Below are 17,059 nucleotides of genomic sequence, written 5' to 3' on the forward strand. Positions count from 1 at the left end.
TCCAAAGTTGACACCATAATATTTCTTCCAGCTCTTTAACACGCGAAGAGTTTCTATTGTGTTGAACACCCCAATTCATGACAGTGGATTTTCAGAATACAACACTCTCATTCGCACATAGATGACAGCGACGCAGAGATGCTTAACACAAAAAATGAGTAGAATTTTATCACAAGGTAAAGCACCAGAATGGGCAACAAGAGTAACTAACTAAGCCACGTTTAACAAAACACAACTTCACCCCTACCTAAGTCCAATTTCCATTACCTAACGAAACGCCTAAAATAACCTAACTACATTGTGCAGTTAAATTTCGTTTTTACTGTTTTAAAACCATGCTAGCTGCAAATGGTAACACAACACAACATATAGTTTTATATTCACGGTTCTTTAACCAACCATACCAGTTGTAAATGGTTTAAAAATCATAAAGGAAAAGGAATGCTCTTAAACATAAAATAATTGGTTAATAGTGTAATTTTATGATTAATTAAAATGAAAATTTTAATGAAATTCTCCAACTCAGAATTCAATTCTCATATGAAAATATGTTGAAAAATAATTACAATTATAAAACTAGGATTTTTTTTGGTAGGATAATGGCGTTCATATGTTAATTATTGATATACTAATAAAATAAATATTGATAAATATTGATAACTAATAAAATTTTTAAAAAATAAATCATTATAAGTGAAAAACAAACCCTCTACAGATTTTTTCTGTAAGATGCTTGGTATCCTTTACCAAATATTACGTTATTAATGTATTTGTAATGCACTGTATAGTTTGCACTGGATATATAAGGCATTACGCTGCATTGTTTTTTTTCTAATCACATCTGTATTGGTTACTGTAAATGAGCATAAAAAAGAAAGTAAACTTATAATTGAAAATTTTTGAAGTGTTTAGCTTACAATACCAAAACGTTTCGGGAAAAAATCAGCATGGCGTGGATATAAGAAAGGAATTTTTAATTCAATAGATGATAAATGCTTCGTTTTATAATTTATTTTACAAGCATTCCTTTAGTAGAAGATGATATGAATAGAACTTTAGGCATCAGCAAGTTGAAAAATTTCCAAAAGGCATAAGATATATTTTTTACCATCTATCTGAGATAAATATCTATATAAAATGACTTTGTTGATTTCTACTGTACGTTTTTTTTTACACTTTACGGTTAATAAAAAAAACTTTATTGCACTCTGTATGGTTTTTTACGTGCCTTATAAGTAACTAAAATTCAATTTTGACATTTAGGGGTCACAGGTGGTAAGTAAATAATGTATACGTATTCTCAACATTTGAATTCGCTCTAGAAATAAGTTATTTTACTATTGAAAATGCTACTTTTAAATGTTTTTTAAAAAGAATATAGAGAATATATATTGACATATATATTAGCATATACAGCGACTACTCTCCGCGTCACAGTAAAATGATTGTTGATGGAGGTTAATAATTCTTAGGGATTAAAGCCATTGACTTTAAAATTTGTTTTCGAAGGTACACGATATTTCGCGAATGATCTTCATTTTTGTCAGTGTCATTTTCATAGTGGGAAAATGCCACTTCTGTTGTCGTCAGGAAAAGGCGGATTAATGAATAAAATTTAGCGTCTATGAAAATGAGCCCAACTGATATCATTATGTGCAAAAACAAATTTACCAATTAGGAATGATAAAGCTGTTTTAAACAGAAGTTTTTATTTGATTTTATGACATGAAAATTAGTTAGCTTTAAAAGGTGAGAAGAGGTTTGTTTATTTGAGATGCTTTTTCCTTCTCAAAAAACTTTTTTTCTCAAACTTTGTCCAACTTTCAACTGTAAAAGTTAGTCATTGATAGTGTCGTCCTTAGCACACTCTGACTGTATTATGGAGTTGTCAATATTTTTCAGAGGTTGTCAAAAAAAAGGAGAAAAGATTTCTAAATAAGAGACGCTCATAAATATTTTCAATTCCTTTGAAACTATTTTTTTGTTTTGTTAATATTTTTTTAAATTTGATGTGATTTTTTCGTGTTTTTTTATTTGACCTTTTCCGAGTTTTGCCCTGTCGCTGGTAGAGGTTTTAATGGTTTCTCCTAAAGGCATTCTTTTTTTTCTTCAGTAAAAATTCCATGGAAACAATATTCCGTGCCTCCCAAAAGTGGTAGTATATATATATATATATATATATATATATATAATTACGCATATACATAGATCCCATAATGCATAATGTAAGATAAACACACAAAGAAAACAAGAAAACAAAAAAAAAGGGAAAGGAAAAAATGATTTTAAATAAGAGAAGATTAGCAGTTTTAGTTAAAAGACAAAGTTAAGAACAATTATGCTATATCTTCTTCAAAAAATTCAATGCTGATCTTTTAAATAAGAAATTAATAATATATATATATATATATATATATATATATATATATATATATATATATATATATATATATATATATATATATATATATATATATATATATATATATATATATATATATATATATATATATATATATATATATATATATATATATATATATATATATATATATATACCATTTATATACAACGTATTTTTCAGCCTTGCAACAGCATCAACATCGTAAGTAAAAGTGTTTGTCAATTGCGTGTGCTTGGAGAACACACAGAAAGTTTCAAGTTCAATAAAAAAGAAGTTAAATTTTCAAAAATATAAAATAATTTATTTGTCATTTTGAATTCATTTTCTTTCCTATAGCATTGATAAAATATAGATAAATATGGATTAATATAGATACAAAAAATGACAAAGTAAAATAATGTACTGCTTTTTAACTATTAATAAACTTCAACGAAATACTTTTTACATTTTAATATCTTTAGGACAATGAAATAAATATATTTTAAAATAACTCAATAAATATGTATCAGTAAGGAAAGATAATTTTTTAATAACCTTAAGATAATACACAAGCTTTATCTTTAATTCTAAGATAGATGGGATAAAAACACACCAAACATTATGCGTGTATGTAAGTAGAGAAAAAAAAGACAAAAGTGTTTATAAAATAAAATAAAAAGAATATTCTATATACTTTGCCCAAGATGGACATTGCACAAAGAGGAATTTTAAGTTCTCTAAAACAGAATTCTTGTTCCTTCTTACATAGTTCTTGCTTTATAGAAATTACGATTTTTTTTTTTAAATTATCATTAAACGAAGTTTTAAAAACATACTTTTCTCAAAAATATTTTTATGTATAAGAAATATTAAACAGTTTTAATAATATTTATGCAAAAAGAATGGTCTAGATTACTTTATCTTTCATTATCTAAAAATCATATTTAAATATTTCATCTGCATGATATAAAAACTTTATACATACCAATGTTTTTAATATTGTTTAGAGCAAAAAACTCAGGTTAAGTTTTAAAAAAATTTATTGTCCTAGTAAAGAATTTAATTTTAGAATATTTTGGAATGAATGGATATAAATGACGTTAATAGAATACCATCGTATGCTTGTCTTTATATTTTAATAACGTAAAATTTTCAGTTCTCTAAAGCAGAATTTTTGTTCCTTCTTACATAGTGTTTGCTTTATAGAAATTAAATTTTCTTTTCTTCAAATGATCTTTCGACGAAGTTTTAAAAGCATACTTTACTCAAATGAATATGTATAAGAAATATTAAGCAGTTTTAATAATATTTATTGAAAAAGAATAGCAGAGATGACTTTTTTGCTTATTATCTAAAAATCATACTTAAATATTTCACCTGCATGATATAAAATCTCTATACATTTTTAATATTTTTAGAGCAAAAAACTCAAGGTAAGTTTAAAAAAAATATTATTTCCTTGTAAAAAAGTTAATTATAGAATATTTTGGAATAAAAACGGTTAGAATTTAAATGCATAAAATATTATATATAATTTTCCTTTAAAATTAATCCTAACTAAAAAAATTACTGAACTCTACAGTATTTATTATTCATTTTTTACCCAATTAAATTACATTATTTGATTTATATAAGCTTGATTTCTAAGCATTTTAATAATCTTTGAAAATTATAGTTAAAAGAAATTTCATGCAATTTACCAATACATATATTTTAAAATTTCACTTTTTTCACTGGACGCAAAGTTCTAAATCCTTTATTCCATCATTAACACTCAAAATGTCTGAAATCCAAAGACTAGTACCTTAAGAAAAAGCACAGAGTAAAAAATGAAGATTTTGAAGAGTGGTTATTAAAATATAAAGTAAAAGAGCAAGTACAAAACAAACGAGATACGAGTTTTTCATACACTAACAGAAAATCAAAAATTCGATAAAAAATAATGAAAAAATATGCAAAGCAAAACTAACGTTCTTATATACTTATGATCAAATGTGCAAAAAAGTTGCTTGTTTTCAAATAATTTTATTTATTTTAGAACAATACTGTTGTAATACAGTACAATAGTGATACTGTGTGCATACTGTGTGAACATTTTGTACGATGCATTAGGCAAATTAATTTTCGAAGCGAAGCGAAAATATTTCAGCTTAATAAGTGGTACTTGTTAAAATATGCTCACATAAAATATTTAAAAAAATGTTCCATATGCTTATAATAGAAAGATTTTGAAAGAAAAAAATATTGTCACACATGACAAACATGTACAGTTAAAAATAATTAATTGTAGATAACATTAATTAATTAAAAATTAAATGTAGATGAAATGATTGAATTTTATACAACCATATTTCAACCATAAAATTTGGTTTATGCTCTTAAATTATGGAATTGATTAGGAAATAAAATATTGATACGTAATCATACACTAGAAATTCAGAAAATATGCAACCTGTTTTTTTCAATGATGGTTTTTCCTTTTCAAAATAGGAAAAAAAGCATTTAAATAGCAAAAACGAAAAAAAAATAAATATTCTTCACGGATATCAAGAAAATATATATTTAAAAATTGATATTTCATTTTAAGTTTAATCAAAAAATAACGTTAAAATAGTAGGGTAGTCTTAAGTAAAATATTCTAATCTAAAGCTTTTGACTAGATAACAAATAATGATATACGCTTATTTAAATTTAACATTTGTCTTTTTTTCATCCCAATAAATGTCGTAATATCTAATTTCTTCAATAGAATTGAAAATGACAAATATTTTTTTACTCTTAAAACAATGAGATGCACCCATTTGTTATTTAATATTAACACACCTATAAATATATTATGAAATTACTTTAATGGTTTTACTAGTTTTTAATGAAAATATCAATGATATTTTCTAACTTTTTTGTATACTAAATGCAGCAATCGTATGTGTTTTTAAAATGTATTTGTTGCCATTTACTTAGGTACAACTTCTTCAGGCGAGTTGGCTACGTAAATAACTTCAAAAATTAATTTGAAACTTTTAATAAAACTAGGAATAGGATGTTAGGCTTATTAGGTCAGAAAAGAAAATCTAATTTAAATTTTTCTAAAAATATTTCTTTCCAATGTCAAAGTAAAAAGAGGACAAAAGGATAACATATTTTAAAATGCCTTTTTTAGCATTTACTTAAGTCGTACAGATTTAAGTGAGTTCGTTAGAGAAAAATGTATCGGCAAAAATTAATATGAAGCTCTATTAAGAGAATGATATTAAACTTCATTGTTAAAAAACTAATTTGAGGAAATCTCTCGCCAATTTTGCTTCATATTTACCAAACAAAAAATTGTATTAAATTAAAAACTAATTTGTATGAATATACAATATGTATTTTCAAATGAAATTTAATTTGGATAATTTTTTTTCAAGACATATTTTATACACACAGGACAATGGATTAAAATCTAGGAGATTTTCTATTAAATACTCCAAGATGGCGATTTATACTAAACTTATTAATAGCTTAAGTAAAGTTTTTTTCATCTTTATTTCATTTCTTAAGAAAAAAAGAATTAACGGTTCATCAATGTTTTTAAAAATTTTTTGCAATGCAATTTGTTAAACAAAGTAAATTCTTGTTAAACATTTATGTAAGAGTTTTTCGAAAATTGATGATTTTTTTCTTAAGTATTTCAACCTATCAAATGTTTTAGGGTATAGTTTCATCCTTTTTAATAATTTGCAGCAAAATCAGTGTTGAACAAAAGCTTTTTTTATAAAGATTTTTTCAGGAAGAGATTTCTTTTGATAACTTCTTAGTGTTATATATTTCAGTAGTTTGGATTCTAATAAAATGCTCTCGTTGGTTTCAGAGTAAAATAAGGATATAGTTACAAAATTTATGAAATTTGCTGAGTTTAAAATTGTAAAGCTTTTGACTAGAATAAAAGAAAATGTTTTATGCTTATTGAAATTTAACATTTATAAGTTTTGTAAGTGTTTTTTTTTATTCCTCTATATGTGGTAACATGTAAATGCGTATATAACAAAATGAAATGGGTAATTTTTTCCCCTAAGACATTGAGATACACCACTTTATTGTTCAGTTTAAATTACCTATAGATATATTTTGAAATTATTTTTTGTTAGTTTTTTTTATTAAAATCTCAATAAGAGATTTTTATTGATTTACATGCTAAATATATGACATGTATATTTTAAAATATTTTTGTTGGCATTTATGTAGGTCCAACTTCGTCAGGTGAGTTAGCTACCTACATTCATAACTTAAAAAAATTTCAAACTTTTTATAAAATAGGGAAAATTAATTTCAGTTGTTTTCGGAAGTATTTTTTTAAAAATGAATAAAGCAAAGTGGATTTAATGCTTTCAAATAAATTAGAATATCCATACAATTAAATTTTCACATGTTAGACATAGGTATTCTCAAGATTGTGTTTTGAGGTACGATTCTGACATATTTTTGGTTTAAAAATGCTTCTGTTGCTATTTACTTAAGTCTAACATCTTCAGGAAAGTTAGTTAGAAAAATATTATCTGCACTAATAATTTTGAAAATCTCTTTTGTAATTGTGTAAATAATTTCAAACTTCATTGCTATAAGTATTAATTCGGCTACTTTCCTTCAAAATTAAAAATTAAAAAATAAGTAATAGTTAAAACTGATTTGAATCTATATACAACTTATATTTTCACATTAAGCTTAGAATGGATCAATTTTTTTCAGTATAAGGGGGACAATTCTTTTTCCTCTACGCATTTTACTGTATTGAATGTTTCAAAGTATTGTTATTAATTTCTTAAGCAAATTGCTACAAAGTTAGTGTTGAACAAAGTTTTTCCCTCTCGAAAATTCTCTCAAGATGAAAATTCTCTTGTTAAAATACAGATGCCGTGTATTTTAGTGCTTCGGATTCTACTCTAATAAAAGGCATCCGGTAATTTCAGAGCAGAAAAAAATAATGTATCGAAATTTACAGAGTGTTAATAATTTTATTCCCCTAATTCCTTTAAATCTTGAGAATATATTTCCCCCTTTTTAATTTACATTTATACAGAAACCTTCCTTTTTTAAATTCTACATGAGGCTTTACATAAATGAGATCCTGTATGTCTTCTTTTTTATTCCAAAACTTTTTTAATTTTATTTATTTATTTATAGTGTAATCGGGTAATTTATAGTGACATATTATTAAAAGCATATAGTCATTGCAAAGGAAGTAATATCTGAATTTATATCTGGTGGTAAGCCTGATTTTTAGTTGAAATATCATAAATTTAAAACCTGATAAGATACGTACTAAAATTAAAAGATAAAATACGAATATCATTCCTTATTTTAAGTCTTTAAATTTAAATAACTAGTTTACAATACACAATAAAAGCTTCTATTACAATAGAAATTTTCATAATGCAAGGAAATGTACAAAAATATTTCATTTTTAGGTATTAATAAATTTCTAATTAGACTTATCTTTATTTCCTATTTTATTTGAAAATTTCATTTAAAAATATATTCATTAAAACTTATTACAAGTGTTTTATTCAGTGAATGAATTTTTGAAAACAATTAAGAAAATCAAAGTTCACTTCCGAAATTAATTATTAATAATTTATAATAAATTGGTTCAGACACTATTTTAAATTTAAAAAGAAATATTTTTATCAAAATACTTTGTCAAGTTTTTATGTAATATTTTAATATGAAAATAATATAAAAGTGCAACATATAAATAGAATTTGAATAAAAATAAAATAATATAAAAAAATGATATGAAAATAAGATTACATTTCCCGCTAATACAAATTTGATTGCAGCATGTTTTTTTTTCTTCCAGATTTTTTTAAACATTTATAGAATACAGATTCTAGATTCATTCTTACTATACTTTTGATATATATTATGTATATATATATGCATTAAAATGCATTTTTTGCTATTCATTTAGGTCCATCTTCTGGTGAGTTAGCTTAATAAACTCTTAACTTCAAAAATGAATGTGAAACTTTATATAAAATTGGGAAACCGATGTGAGAAATCAATTTGTCATAACATAAAGACTTATTTTGAGGTTCTTTTCGAAAAATTTTCTTAAAAATCAACAAATTAAATATGAGTTAAACAATTTGAAATAAATTTGCTTGAATATGCAATTTACGTTTCACATGTTACTAAGATATGTTCACACGACTGTTTTTCGAAATCCTCTTATAACATATTTTTGTTTTTAAAAAGGTTTTGTTACCGTTTACTTAGTTCCAACATCTTCCGTTGAGATATATAGAAAACATTTTTTCCATGAAATTAATTTGAAATTCATTTTAGAAATTGTGAAAATCATGTTGAATTTCAATGGTTAAAAAACAAAAATTTTAATTGAGCTTTAACTTTCGGCACTTAGTACAAATTAAAATTAACAAGAAAATAATGTGATAGATTTTAAAATAGTTTTAATGTATGTACAATTTTTAATTTCGCATTAACATGTTTTTTTCAATATACGTATTCTAACTGGACAATAAATTAAAATCTGTGTTAAAATCTGTAATTAAAAGTTTTATATCTTTATTTTTCTTATAAAAGAAAGAATCAAAGTTTCATGAAAGATTTCAGAATCTTTTTGCAGTCTTTTAAATAAAGTAAGTTCTTGTTCAAACACATTTAAAAGAGTTTTTCGTGAACTGACTATGCAGCTTTCACACTGTGTATTTCACTCTTTCAAATGTTTTTTTGATAATAGCAGTAAATTATTGAAAAGTTAGTGTTGAGGATGAGGAAAATCTTTTTCTAATGAAGATTCAGGCAAGGAGAAACTCCTCTTGTTGAACTCTGAATGTCTCATGTTTAAGTGGTTTGATTTTAATATAATAAAATACTTCAGTGCAAAAAAGGCTAACGCTTCACGAATTTGCAAAATTTGCAGAGTTAAAATTACTTTTTTTCTCTTAAATATTATCTAGTAAATATTTTTCTGCTTTTTTACTTTATATTTCAAACATAAACCACTCCGTTTTTAAATCATTGAAATTTACAAAAGGCTTCCCTTAAACCATTTCCAGTATAATCTGATGTATATATTTTTTACAGAAAAATTCCTAAAGTTTCATTTATTGTAGTTTCAGTTATTTCCATTTACAAGTTATTAACAGCATATTTTAATTTGCAGAAATATACGAAGTAACGTCTGAAGTAATATCTGGAGGTAAGTCAAAAAAAATATTTTTTTTAATTAAATTAATATAAGTGATAATCTGCATGGAGTCCCTATTTAAATAAAAAGCTTTCAATACGTAATTGAAACAACTTATTTTATAAAAAAAATAATAATGAATGGATCTTTTCATAAATATTGCATGTTTATAGTAAAAAAATTGTTTCAACAAAATATATAATAATTTCCATTTTTTTTTCGAAACTGACTTTTCAGAAATTGATACAACTTATTCCATTAATATGAATATTTTATCCTATCAAAACGATCACTTAAATTCAAAGTCTTAAACCCTTAATTCAAAGTTTCAATTATTCCCATCAATAAATGTTTTATTTTTCGTTCCTACCTTAATAGAAATGTCTTATAAAATATAATATCTTGCTGGATATTTTCAAGACAAATAATATAAAAACTTTTAATATTTAAATGACATAGAAATTAAAGGGTCGAAAATAATTTACATAATAATAAATTAGTATAAATAAAAAAATAATAAAATAATGATAAACTTTTTCCCAAAAATCTAATTTTGAACTCCACATACATATTATAATACATGTTCTTATATTTTTTTACATTTGTTGTTTACAAATTTTTATTTTGTTTGTTTGCTGAACTTATGTTTTAAATAATTAGCTATTTGCAAGGAAGTATTGCAGAGCTTTAATAAATATTTTTAATAATGAGGTATAAATAAATGTCCTTTTTTATTTAAACTGAATTATTCAAGAAAATTATAAATATTGTAATGTATGATTATTATGTGCAATTAAATGTAAATAAATAGATTGTAAAATAGTTTTAATTAATGCAAATATTTTTTCAATTTATATGAAATTGATTAAAATTAAAACGAGCATTTTTGAAAAAGAAAATCGAGATGGTGCTTCAAAATTACAACATTGTTAAGAAAATATGATATTGTTAGGTAATCCTACCTTGAAAAAAAAATAAAGAACCGCTTTTTTCTAATTGTTTTGTGTAAATTTTAAAGTATAAAATATGTAAAACGTAGTAAAATCTAAAATCTAGGGGAAAATAATAACAATCTTGTTTAGAAAATATATACTTATAAATAGAATGTTTCCATTTTTTGTTTAATTACTTAAAGACGATAAATGTACGATAGTCTTGGATTCTAAAGTTGGAAAGCTAAGGATTAAATTTAAAGTAAAAGTTTCATTCTTAATTAAACAACTATGAGTTTTTGAGTTCTTTTTTTATTTTGATATTTGTAACTACATATAATTGTGCCAATGATATGAAATAAAGTTGCAAAATTACGAAATTTTTAATTACAATTAAAAAAAATCAATGCACCAACTCGCTGTTTAGTTTTAATTGCCCTATAAGCAAAGTATAAAATTAATTTTAGTTAGCTTTTCAGAAAAATTTAAGTGTTAGATTCTTATTTATTTGGGTGATATACACTCATATACTCGCAAACATACACATTTAAATATATATATATATATATATATATATATATATATATATATATATATATATATATATATATATATATATATATATATATATATATATATATATATATATATATATATATATATATATATATATATATATATATATATATTATAATGAATTTTTTACCATTTATTTAGTTCCAACATCATCAGGTGAGTTTGTTACAGCATATTTGCATAAAGAAAATTTTTATAAATTCCCTGCTCAAAAACGAAAAAGATTTTTTCGTCATTTATTTCATTAAAATTAATAAACTTTAAAATGGCGTTTAAATTTTTAAAAAATTTAAATATGTAGGCAATTTATGTTTTCTCATCAAATTTAGGGTTTATACATTTTTTTTCAATGTATCCACACACTGGGTAATGAATTCCTGTAAAACTTGTGAGAATTTCTACTACATACTCAGTAATTTCTCCCGAAAAAAAATTTTTTTTTTTAAATATGTATCCGAATAAGATAGTCTCCTGTTATACCAATAGGTAATATAAATTTTTTCATGATGTTACATTAAATTATACAGGACTAAACCAGCTTGAGAGTTTTACATTTACGTTAGGAATATAATAAATCCTTGAATTATAATTTATTAATAATGTTTAATTTTCCTTGAAACTTACATAATTTTATTACGATATTAGAAGAAATATTTTTTGAACGTTGCGAAACATTTTTGTCAAAGGATGGAGACTTTCTGTGTAACAAGGTAAATTTTTGTTCTAACGCTTATAAAAGAGTTTTTAAAAAACAGACTCCCGGTTTTTCCTGTGTATTTCACTCATTTCAAGGAATTTTTAATTATTTCTTAAGTAAATTGCTGCAAAGGTATCGTCCAACAAAGTGTTAATAGAAGAATATGGAAGATTTTGTAAAGGAGAAACTTCTCTTGCTCAATAATTGCTGTTTATATATTATACGCTAATTTATAAAATATTTACTTGCAGAAATATACGAAGTATTATCTTCTGTAATATCTGGAGGTAGGTCTCATAAAACAATAGTTTCACTTAGAATGATTGGCTTGATAATTTGTTTAGATACGTTATAAAATAAATATTTTTAAACATTTATATTCTTTTTTTAAGCCTCTGCATTTCACAATTTAATAAATGGGATTTATATTGGATTGAAAACGACTTATGGTATTTTAAAATATTTTATAATGAATAGAAATATTCAAATATATTTTATATATAAAAAAATTATAACGAAAATCAGAAAAAAAGGAAATAATCTTGATTAGGAAATATAAACCTACTTAATTTTACAATTCCTGTATTATTTATTAGACACTGGAAACAAAGTACGATAGTCTTGAAATTTGAAATTATAAATTTTTAAACTAGATATCAAGACATCTTTCTACTAAAATTAAACAATTATAAGTTATCTAAATGCTTTTTTATAAATGCAGTTATACTAAATTGTGTCAGTGGCTTAAATAATTAATAGAAAATTAACATTCTTATAATCTCAAAAAAATACAATGCATTCCTTTGCTGTTTTGCTTTAATTTATCGATAAGTATAGCAAAAATTAATTTTTCTAATTTTTTCAAATTTAATTATATATATATATATATATATAATGTATTTCTTACTGTTTATTCAGCCCCAACATCTTCTGGTAAGTTAGTAACGTGCAATATATCTGCATAAACAAATTTGAACCTTTTATTATGAGATTGTGAAAATTATGATATTACAGATCCCTTTTTATGAAAAATAAAATTTTTATTTAATTTAATATTTTGACAATTCTTTCTTTAAAATTGAAAAAAAAAAACTAAAACAGTTTAAACTTAAAACTGATTTGTTTAAACAGACAAAATATGTTTTGTCATGAAATTGAGGAAATTCATTAAATGAAATTTTTTTCATTGTATATTAGACTAACACTGGTTAATAAATTTCTTAACCTTTGTGGTTTTTGACTATATGCTAAATAGCGACTATTAATACAAAACTTGTTTAATAATCGGGGATACCATTTTCATCTTTACAGCCTTCTTGACACTAAAAAATAAGGTTCCAAAAATGGTTTTTTTAAAAGATTAAAAGAAATATTTATCGTATTAAGACCTTCATTTATATAAAAATAAAACAATGAGATGAAAAGAATGATCCAAAAGAGAAAAAAAAAACAATGTTTGTGAAATTAGGTAGGTTATTGTTCGAACACGAACCTTATTTAACGATTAACTAGTTTTTCTTAAACTGACCATGGCGAATTTTCAGAGTATATTTCAGACTGTTATGTGTTTCAAGGTATTGTTATTTATTTCTCAGGATAATCTGCTTTAAAATTTCGAGAAAGTCTTTTCCTATTGTGGATTTTCTTAAGTTGAAATATTCTCTTGATAAAACTGTTATGCTTCAGTGCTATGGATTCCACTTTAATAAAATACACCTGTTGGTTTCGAAGCAAAGAAAAAAAGCGATATATATTTACAGTTATTTACGAAATTTACAGAGTTTGAATAATTTTATTTCCATAAACTTTGTCTGGCATAGATTTTTCGCTGTTTTATTTTACATTTTAAAAAGGAACCTTAGGATTTTGAATCTTTGTAATTTTACATGCGGCTTCAGATAAATGAATTCCAGTATATCCTAATATATTTTTTATTGAAAAACTTTCCGAAATATAGTCTATTGTTGCATCGGTTTTTTACAACTGCAAGTTATTAACAGACAACATATGTTTTCTTGTAGTAATTTATGAAGAAATATCTGAAGTAATATCTGGAGGTAGGTCTCATTAAACAATGGTTTTAATTTAATATAAGACTGATAGTTTAGATACATCATAAAATTATTATTTTCAAATGCACATATCATTTCTTTTTGGAATCCACTGCATTTCAATCAAAAAGTATTTAAAATGTATTAAAAATAAATTGTCTTATTTTATAAATATTCATAGAGAAAATAATACTTATAAAAATACGTTATAAAATAGGATGTAAGCTTTTATTATAACTTTCTAAATATTTTACAGAAAAATAATATACTAATTTTCAATGTTAAAAAAATAAATAAAAGATAAAGATCTAAATATAATTTAAATAATGACAAATTATTAAAATCATAAAAATAATAAAACAATAATAATTATTTTGCTATAAATACAATTTTGAAATCACAGTATCTATTTTTAGATTCGCAGATATCTTTCACTTCTGCTTGCAAAACTTACATTTCAAATAGTTAGCTACTTACGAACAATTATTCCAGTTCTGAATAAATATTTTTAGCAATGATGTACAGATAAATATGCTTAGAGAGTTACTTTTATTGTTTTCTTGAAAAATTAAAATATTGTCTTGTTTGGCACATTTGTGAAAATAAAAATAAATGACTGAATTATAATTTGCCCAAATGAATAAAACAATTTTAAAATTCGTGTGATTTGATATAAATTTAAACAATTATTTTTTAAAAAGAAAATATTGTATGGGAAAATATGTTTAGTTAAAAATAAATTAATGAATTGTAAATTGCTCGAATTAATGAAACAATTTTTGAATTCGGATGAGATATTTACATTTAAAACAGCTATGTGTGCACGAGAATATCTAAATGGAGCCTATTAATTGCAATATTGTTAAGAAAATATGATACTCATATTCAATTTTACCTTGTAAATTAAGAAATTATAAAGCCTCTTTTTTAATAACAATGTATAAATTATCTATACAAGCAGTAAAATTAATTTTGTAATTTTTTGAAAAAGTAATACTAATTTTGTTTTCAAAATAAATACTTATAAATTTAATTTTCAATTTTTTGTACGACAAAAAAATACTGTAGTCATGAAGTTTGAAATTGGAAAACTTTAGACTAGATTTTAAAAAAAAAATATTTTATTCTTATTAAAATAATATAAAATTATTTTTTTGATTCATATATATATAATGTATTTTTTACCATTTACTTAGTTCCAACATCTTCACGTAAGTTAGTTACATACAATATATCTACATAAATTACATATATTTTATTTACGAAATTGTGAACGTTTTGTTAAATTCCCCTGCTCAAAAAATAAGAAAATCTGATTTAAAATAATTTTTCAACAACTACTTTTTTAAAATTAACCAAAAAATAGTTTAAATTCATAGCTTATTTGAATATACATTTAATTTATATTTTTTCAAGAAATTTAGGCTTTGAACATTTATTTTCTGAATATATTAAGCACACACTGAGCATTGAATTGAAGTCTGTGAGATTTTTTACGCCTCAATATAAGCTCAATTTCAGTCATCTATGCAAAACAGGTTTATGACTTGCGTGAACCGTTATTTCGTATTTCCTTTTTAAGACTAAAAAATAAAGTTTCATTAATGCTTTTTGAATTTTTGTTATAATGTTAAAAGAATTTATTTTACGTCACGAGAAGTTTTCGTTAAAAGACTGACAAAAAAGACAGTGTGTGTTAGCAAAATGGGATTTTTCTAGCGCATAAAAATTAGTTTTTAATGAACAGACTGCGAATTTCGCTCTTTCGAATGTTTCCCTGTATTGTTATTTATTTCCTGAAACGATTCGACGATTCTCTCAAAATGAAATTCATCTCGCTTACCTATACATGCCAGAAGTTTTAGTGGTGTGAATTCTGCTCTAATTAAAAGCTTTGAGTTGTTTCAGTGACAAAAAAGGCAATAGCTAGAGAAATGTATGAAATTTAAATACATTGAATAACTTTATTTTCTTAAATGTCCTCGTAAATATTTTTTTCTGTCTCATTTTTCATGGATGACAAAGCTTTACATTAAGCCAAAAGTTTTCCAAACAGATTCAGTTAACAATGGGTCTTTGACTTCTCAAACAGCCATCTCAGACCCCAGTACTTAACAAAATAAAATAATAATGTCTCATACTCTGCGTTTCAAGTTCCCCCGCAACACTAAAATTTAAATTTAAATCTAAATGAATTTTATTAAAAGTTGTTTATTTTGCCTAAAAAAATAATAATCAATTGTAATCAATAACCATATTCATTAAAACAAAAATGGAGCACAGCTATAGTTTTCCTATAAGACGAGTTATCTCGTTCGTAGTGATGAATGAATTGAATATACTTACATTTTGTGCTTTCAAATGAAATTTAAAGTTGGAACAGCATTTGTTCCTAATATATAACACATGACTTTTTGAAAAACAATATTAATAATAATATGTCTCTTTATAATGCGAATTATGTATGTAGAAATACACAAAAATGTAGGTAGAAATATACAGGAAAAAAAAAACAATATAATAAAACTACGTAATTTCTCGTGTTCAATTACATAACTACAAATTTATCGTTAACAGATATGGAGAAAAAAATTGTCTTTCAATGTACTTTCCCGTCTTTCAAATTTTTTAATGTTTTGTAATTATTTCCACAAGTAAATAGCTGCTTGTCAGTAACTTGGGTAAAGTATTCACCTTACTACGACGTTGATTGAAGTTTTACTTCTCACACTCAGTCCCAGATAGGTGTCAAATGTTTTAGAGACTTGGAGTTTTCTGTAATGTAATATCACCACTGATTTCTGAACCGTGGAAAATTTTTCAAGATTTAAATTAATTTATATTTTAAGAAACTCATTTTCATTATAATCTGATGTATTTTAATGAAATCTTTGTATCATTGTAGTTGATTGTTCTTTCAGTTGTTTATTGCTTTAAATTAATAAAGACAAATTTTCAATTGCAGAAATCTATGAAGTATTATCTGGAAGTAAGTCACATGAAACAATAATTTTGCTTGAAATATTAGGAGTTCAGCAGTTTAAAAAAAACAATAAAATGAACGTTTCGAAATATACACAATGCAAAAACCTTCGGATCAAATTTCGGCTAAAAGTACCGACACTTTAGTTAGGTGGTACACCGTATGTCATAAAATCTGTTTTTAACTGAATGTGTGACCGTACAAAATATCTAAAATACCATAATTTTTACAATAATAATTACAGTAAA

General features: G+C 23.8%; 1 protein-coding gene across 1 annotated transcript in view; it reads left to right on the forward strand.

The window, feature by feature from the left end:
• The first annotated feature begins 1,441 nt into the window (after window positions 1-1,441).
• LOC107447057 (uncharacterized) overlaps window positions 1,442-17,059 on the forward strand; it is a 65,357-nt gene continuing 49,739 nt past the window's right edge. Inside the window, exons 1-12 of the mRNA XM_087168756.1 lie at window positions 1,442-1,457; window positions 2,585-2,605; window positions 3,802-3,816; window positions 6,608-6,622; window positions 8,331-8,342; window positions 9,549-9,584; window positions 11,222-11,236; window positions 12,029-12,064; window positions 12,696-12,710; window positions 13,799-13,834; window positions 15,025-15,039; window positions 16,794-16,817. Coding sequence (XP_087024882.1) covers window positions 1,442-1,457; window positions 2,585-2,605; window positions 3,802-3,816; window positions 6,608-6,622; window positions 8,331-8,342; window positions 9,549-9,584; window positions 11,222-11,236; window positions 12,029-12,064; window positions 12,696-12,710; window positions 13,799-13,834; window positions 15,025-15,039; window positions 16,794-16,817 — 256 coding nt within the window. The remainder of the gene's footprint in view (window positions 1,458-2,584; window positions 2,606-3,801; window positions 3,817-6,607; window positions 6,623-8,330; window positions 8,343-9,548; window positions 9,585-11,221; window positions 11,237-12,028; window positions 12,065-12,695; window positions 12,711-13,798; window positions 13,835-15,024; window positions 15,040-16,793; window positions 16,818-17,059) is intronic.

The sequence above is a fragment of the Parasteatoda tepidariorum genome, chromosome 7, assembly GCF_982258835.1.
Source record: "Parasteatoda tepidariorum strain Cologne lab strain chromosome 7, Ptep-v5.0, whole genome shotgun sequence".
NCBI lineage: Eukaryota > Metazoa > Arthropoda > Arachnida > Araneae > Theridiidae > Parasteatoda > Parasteatoda tepidariorum.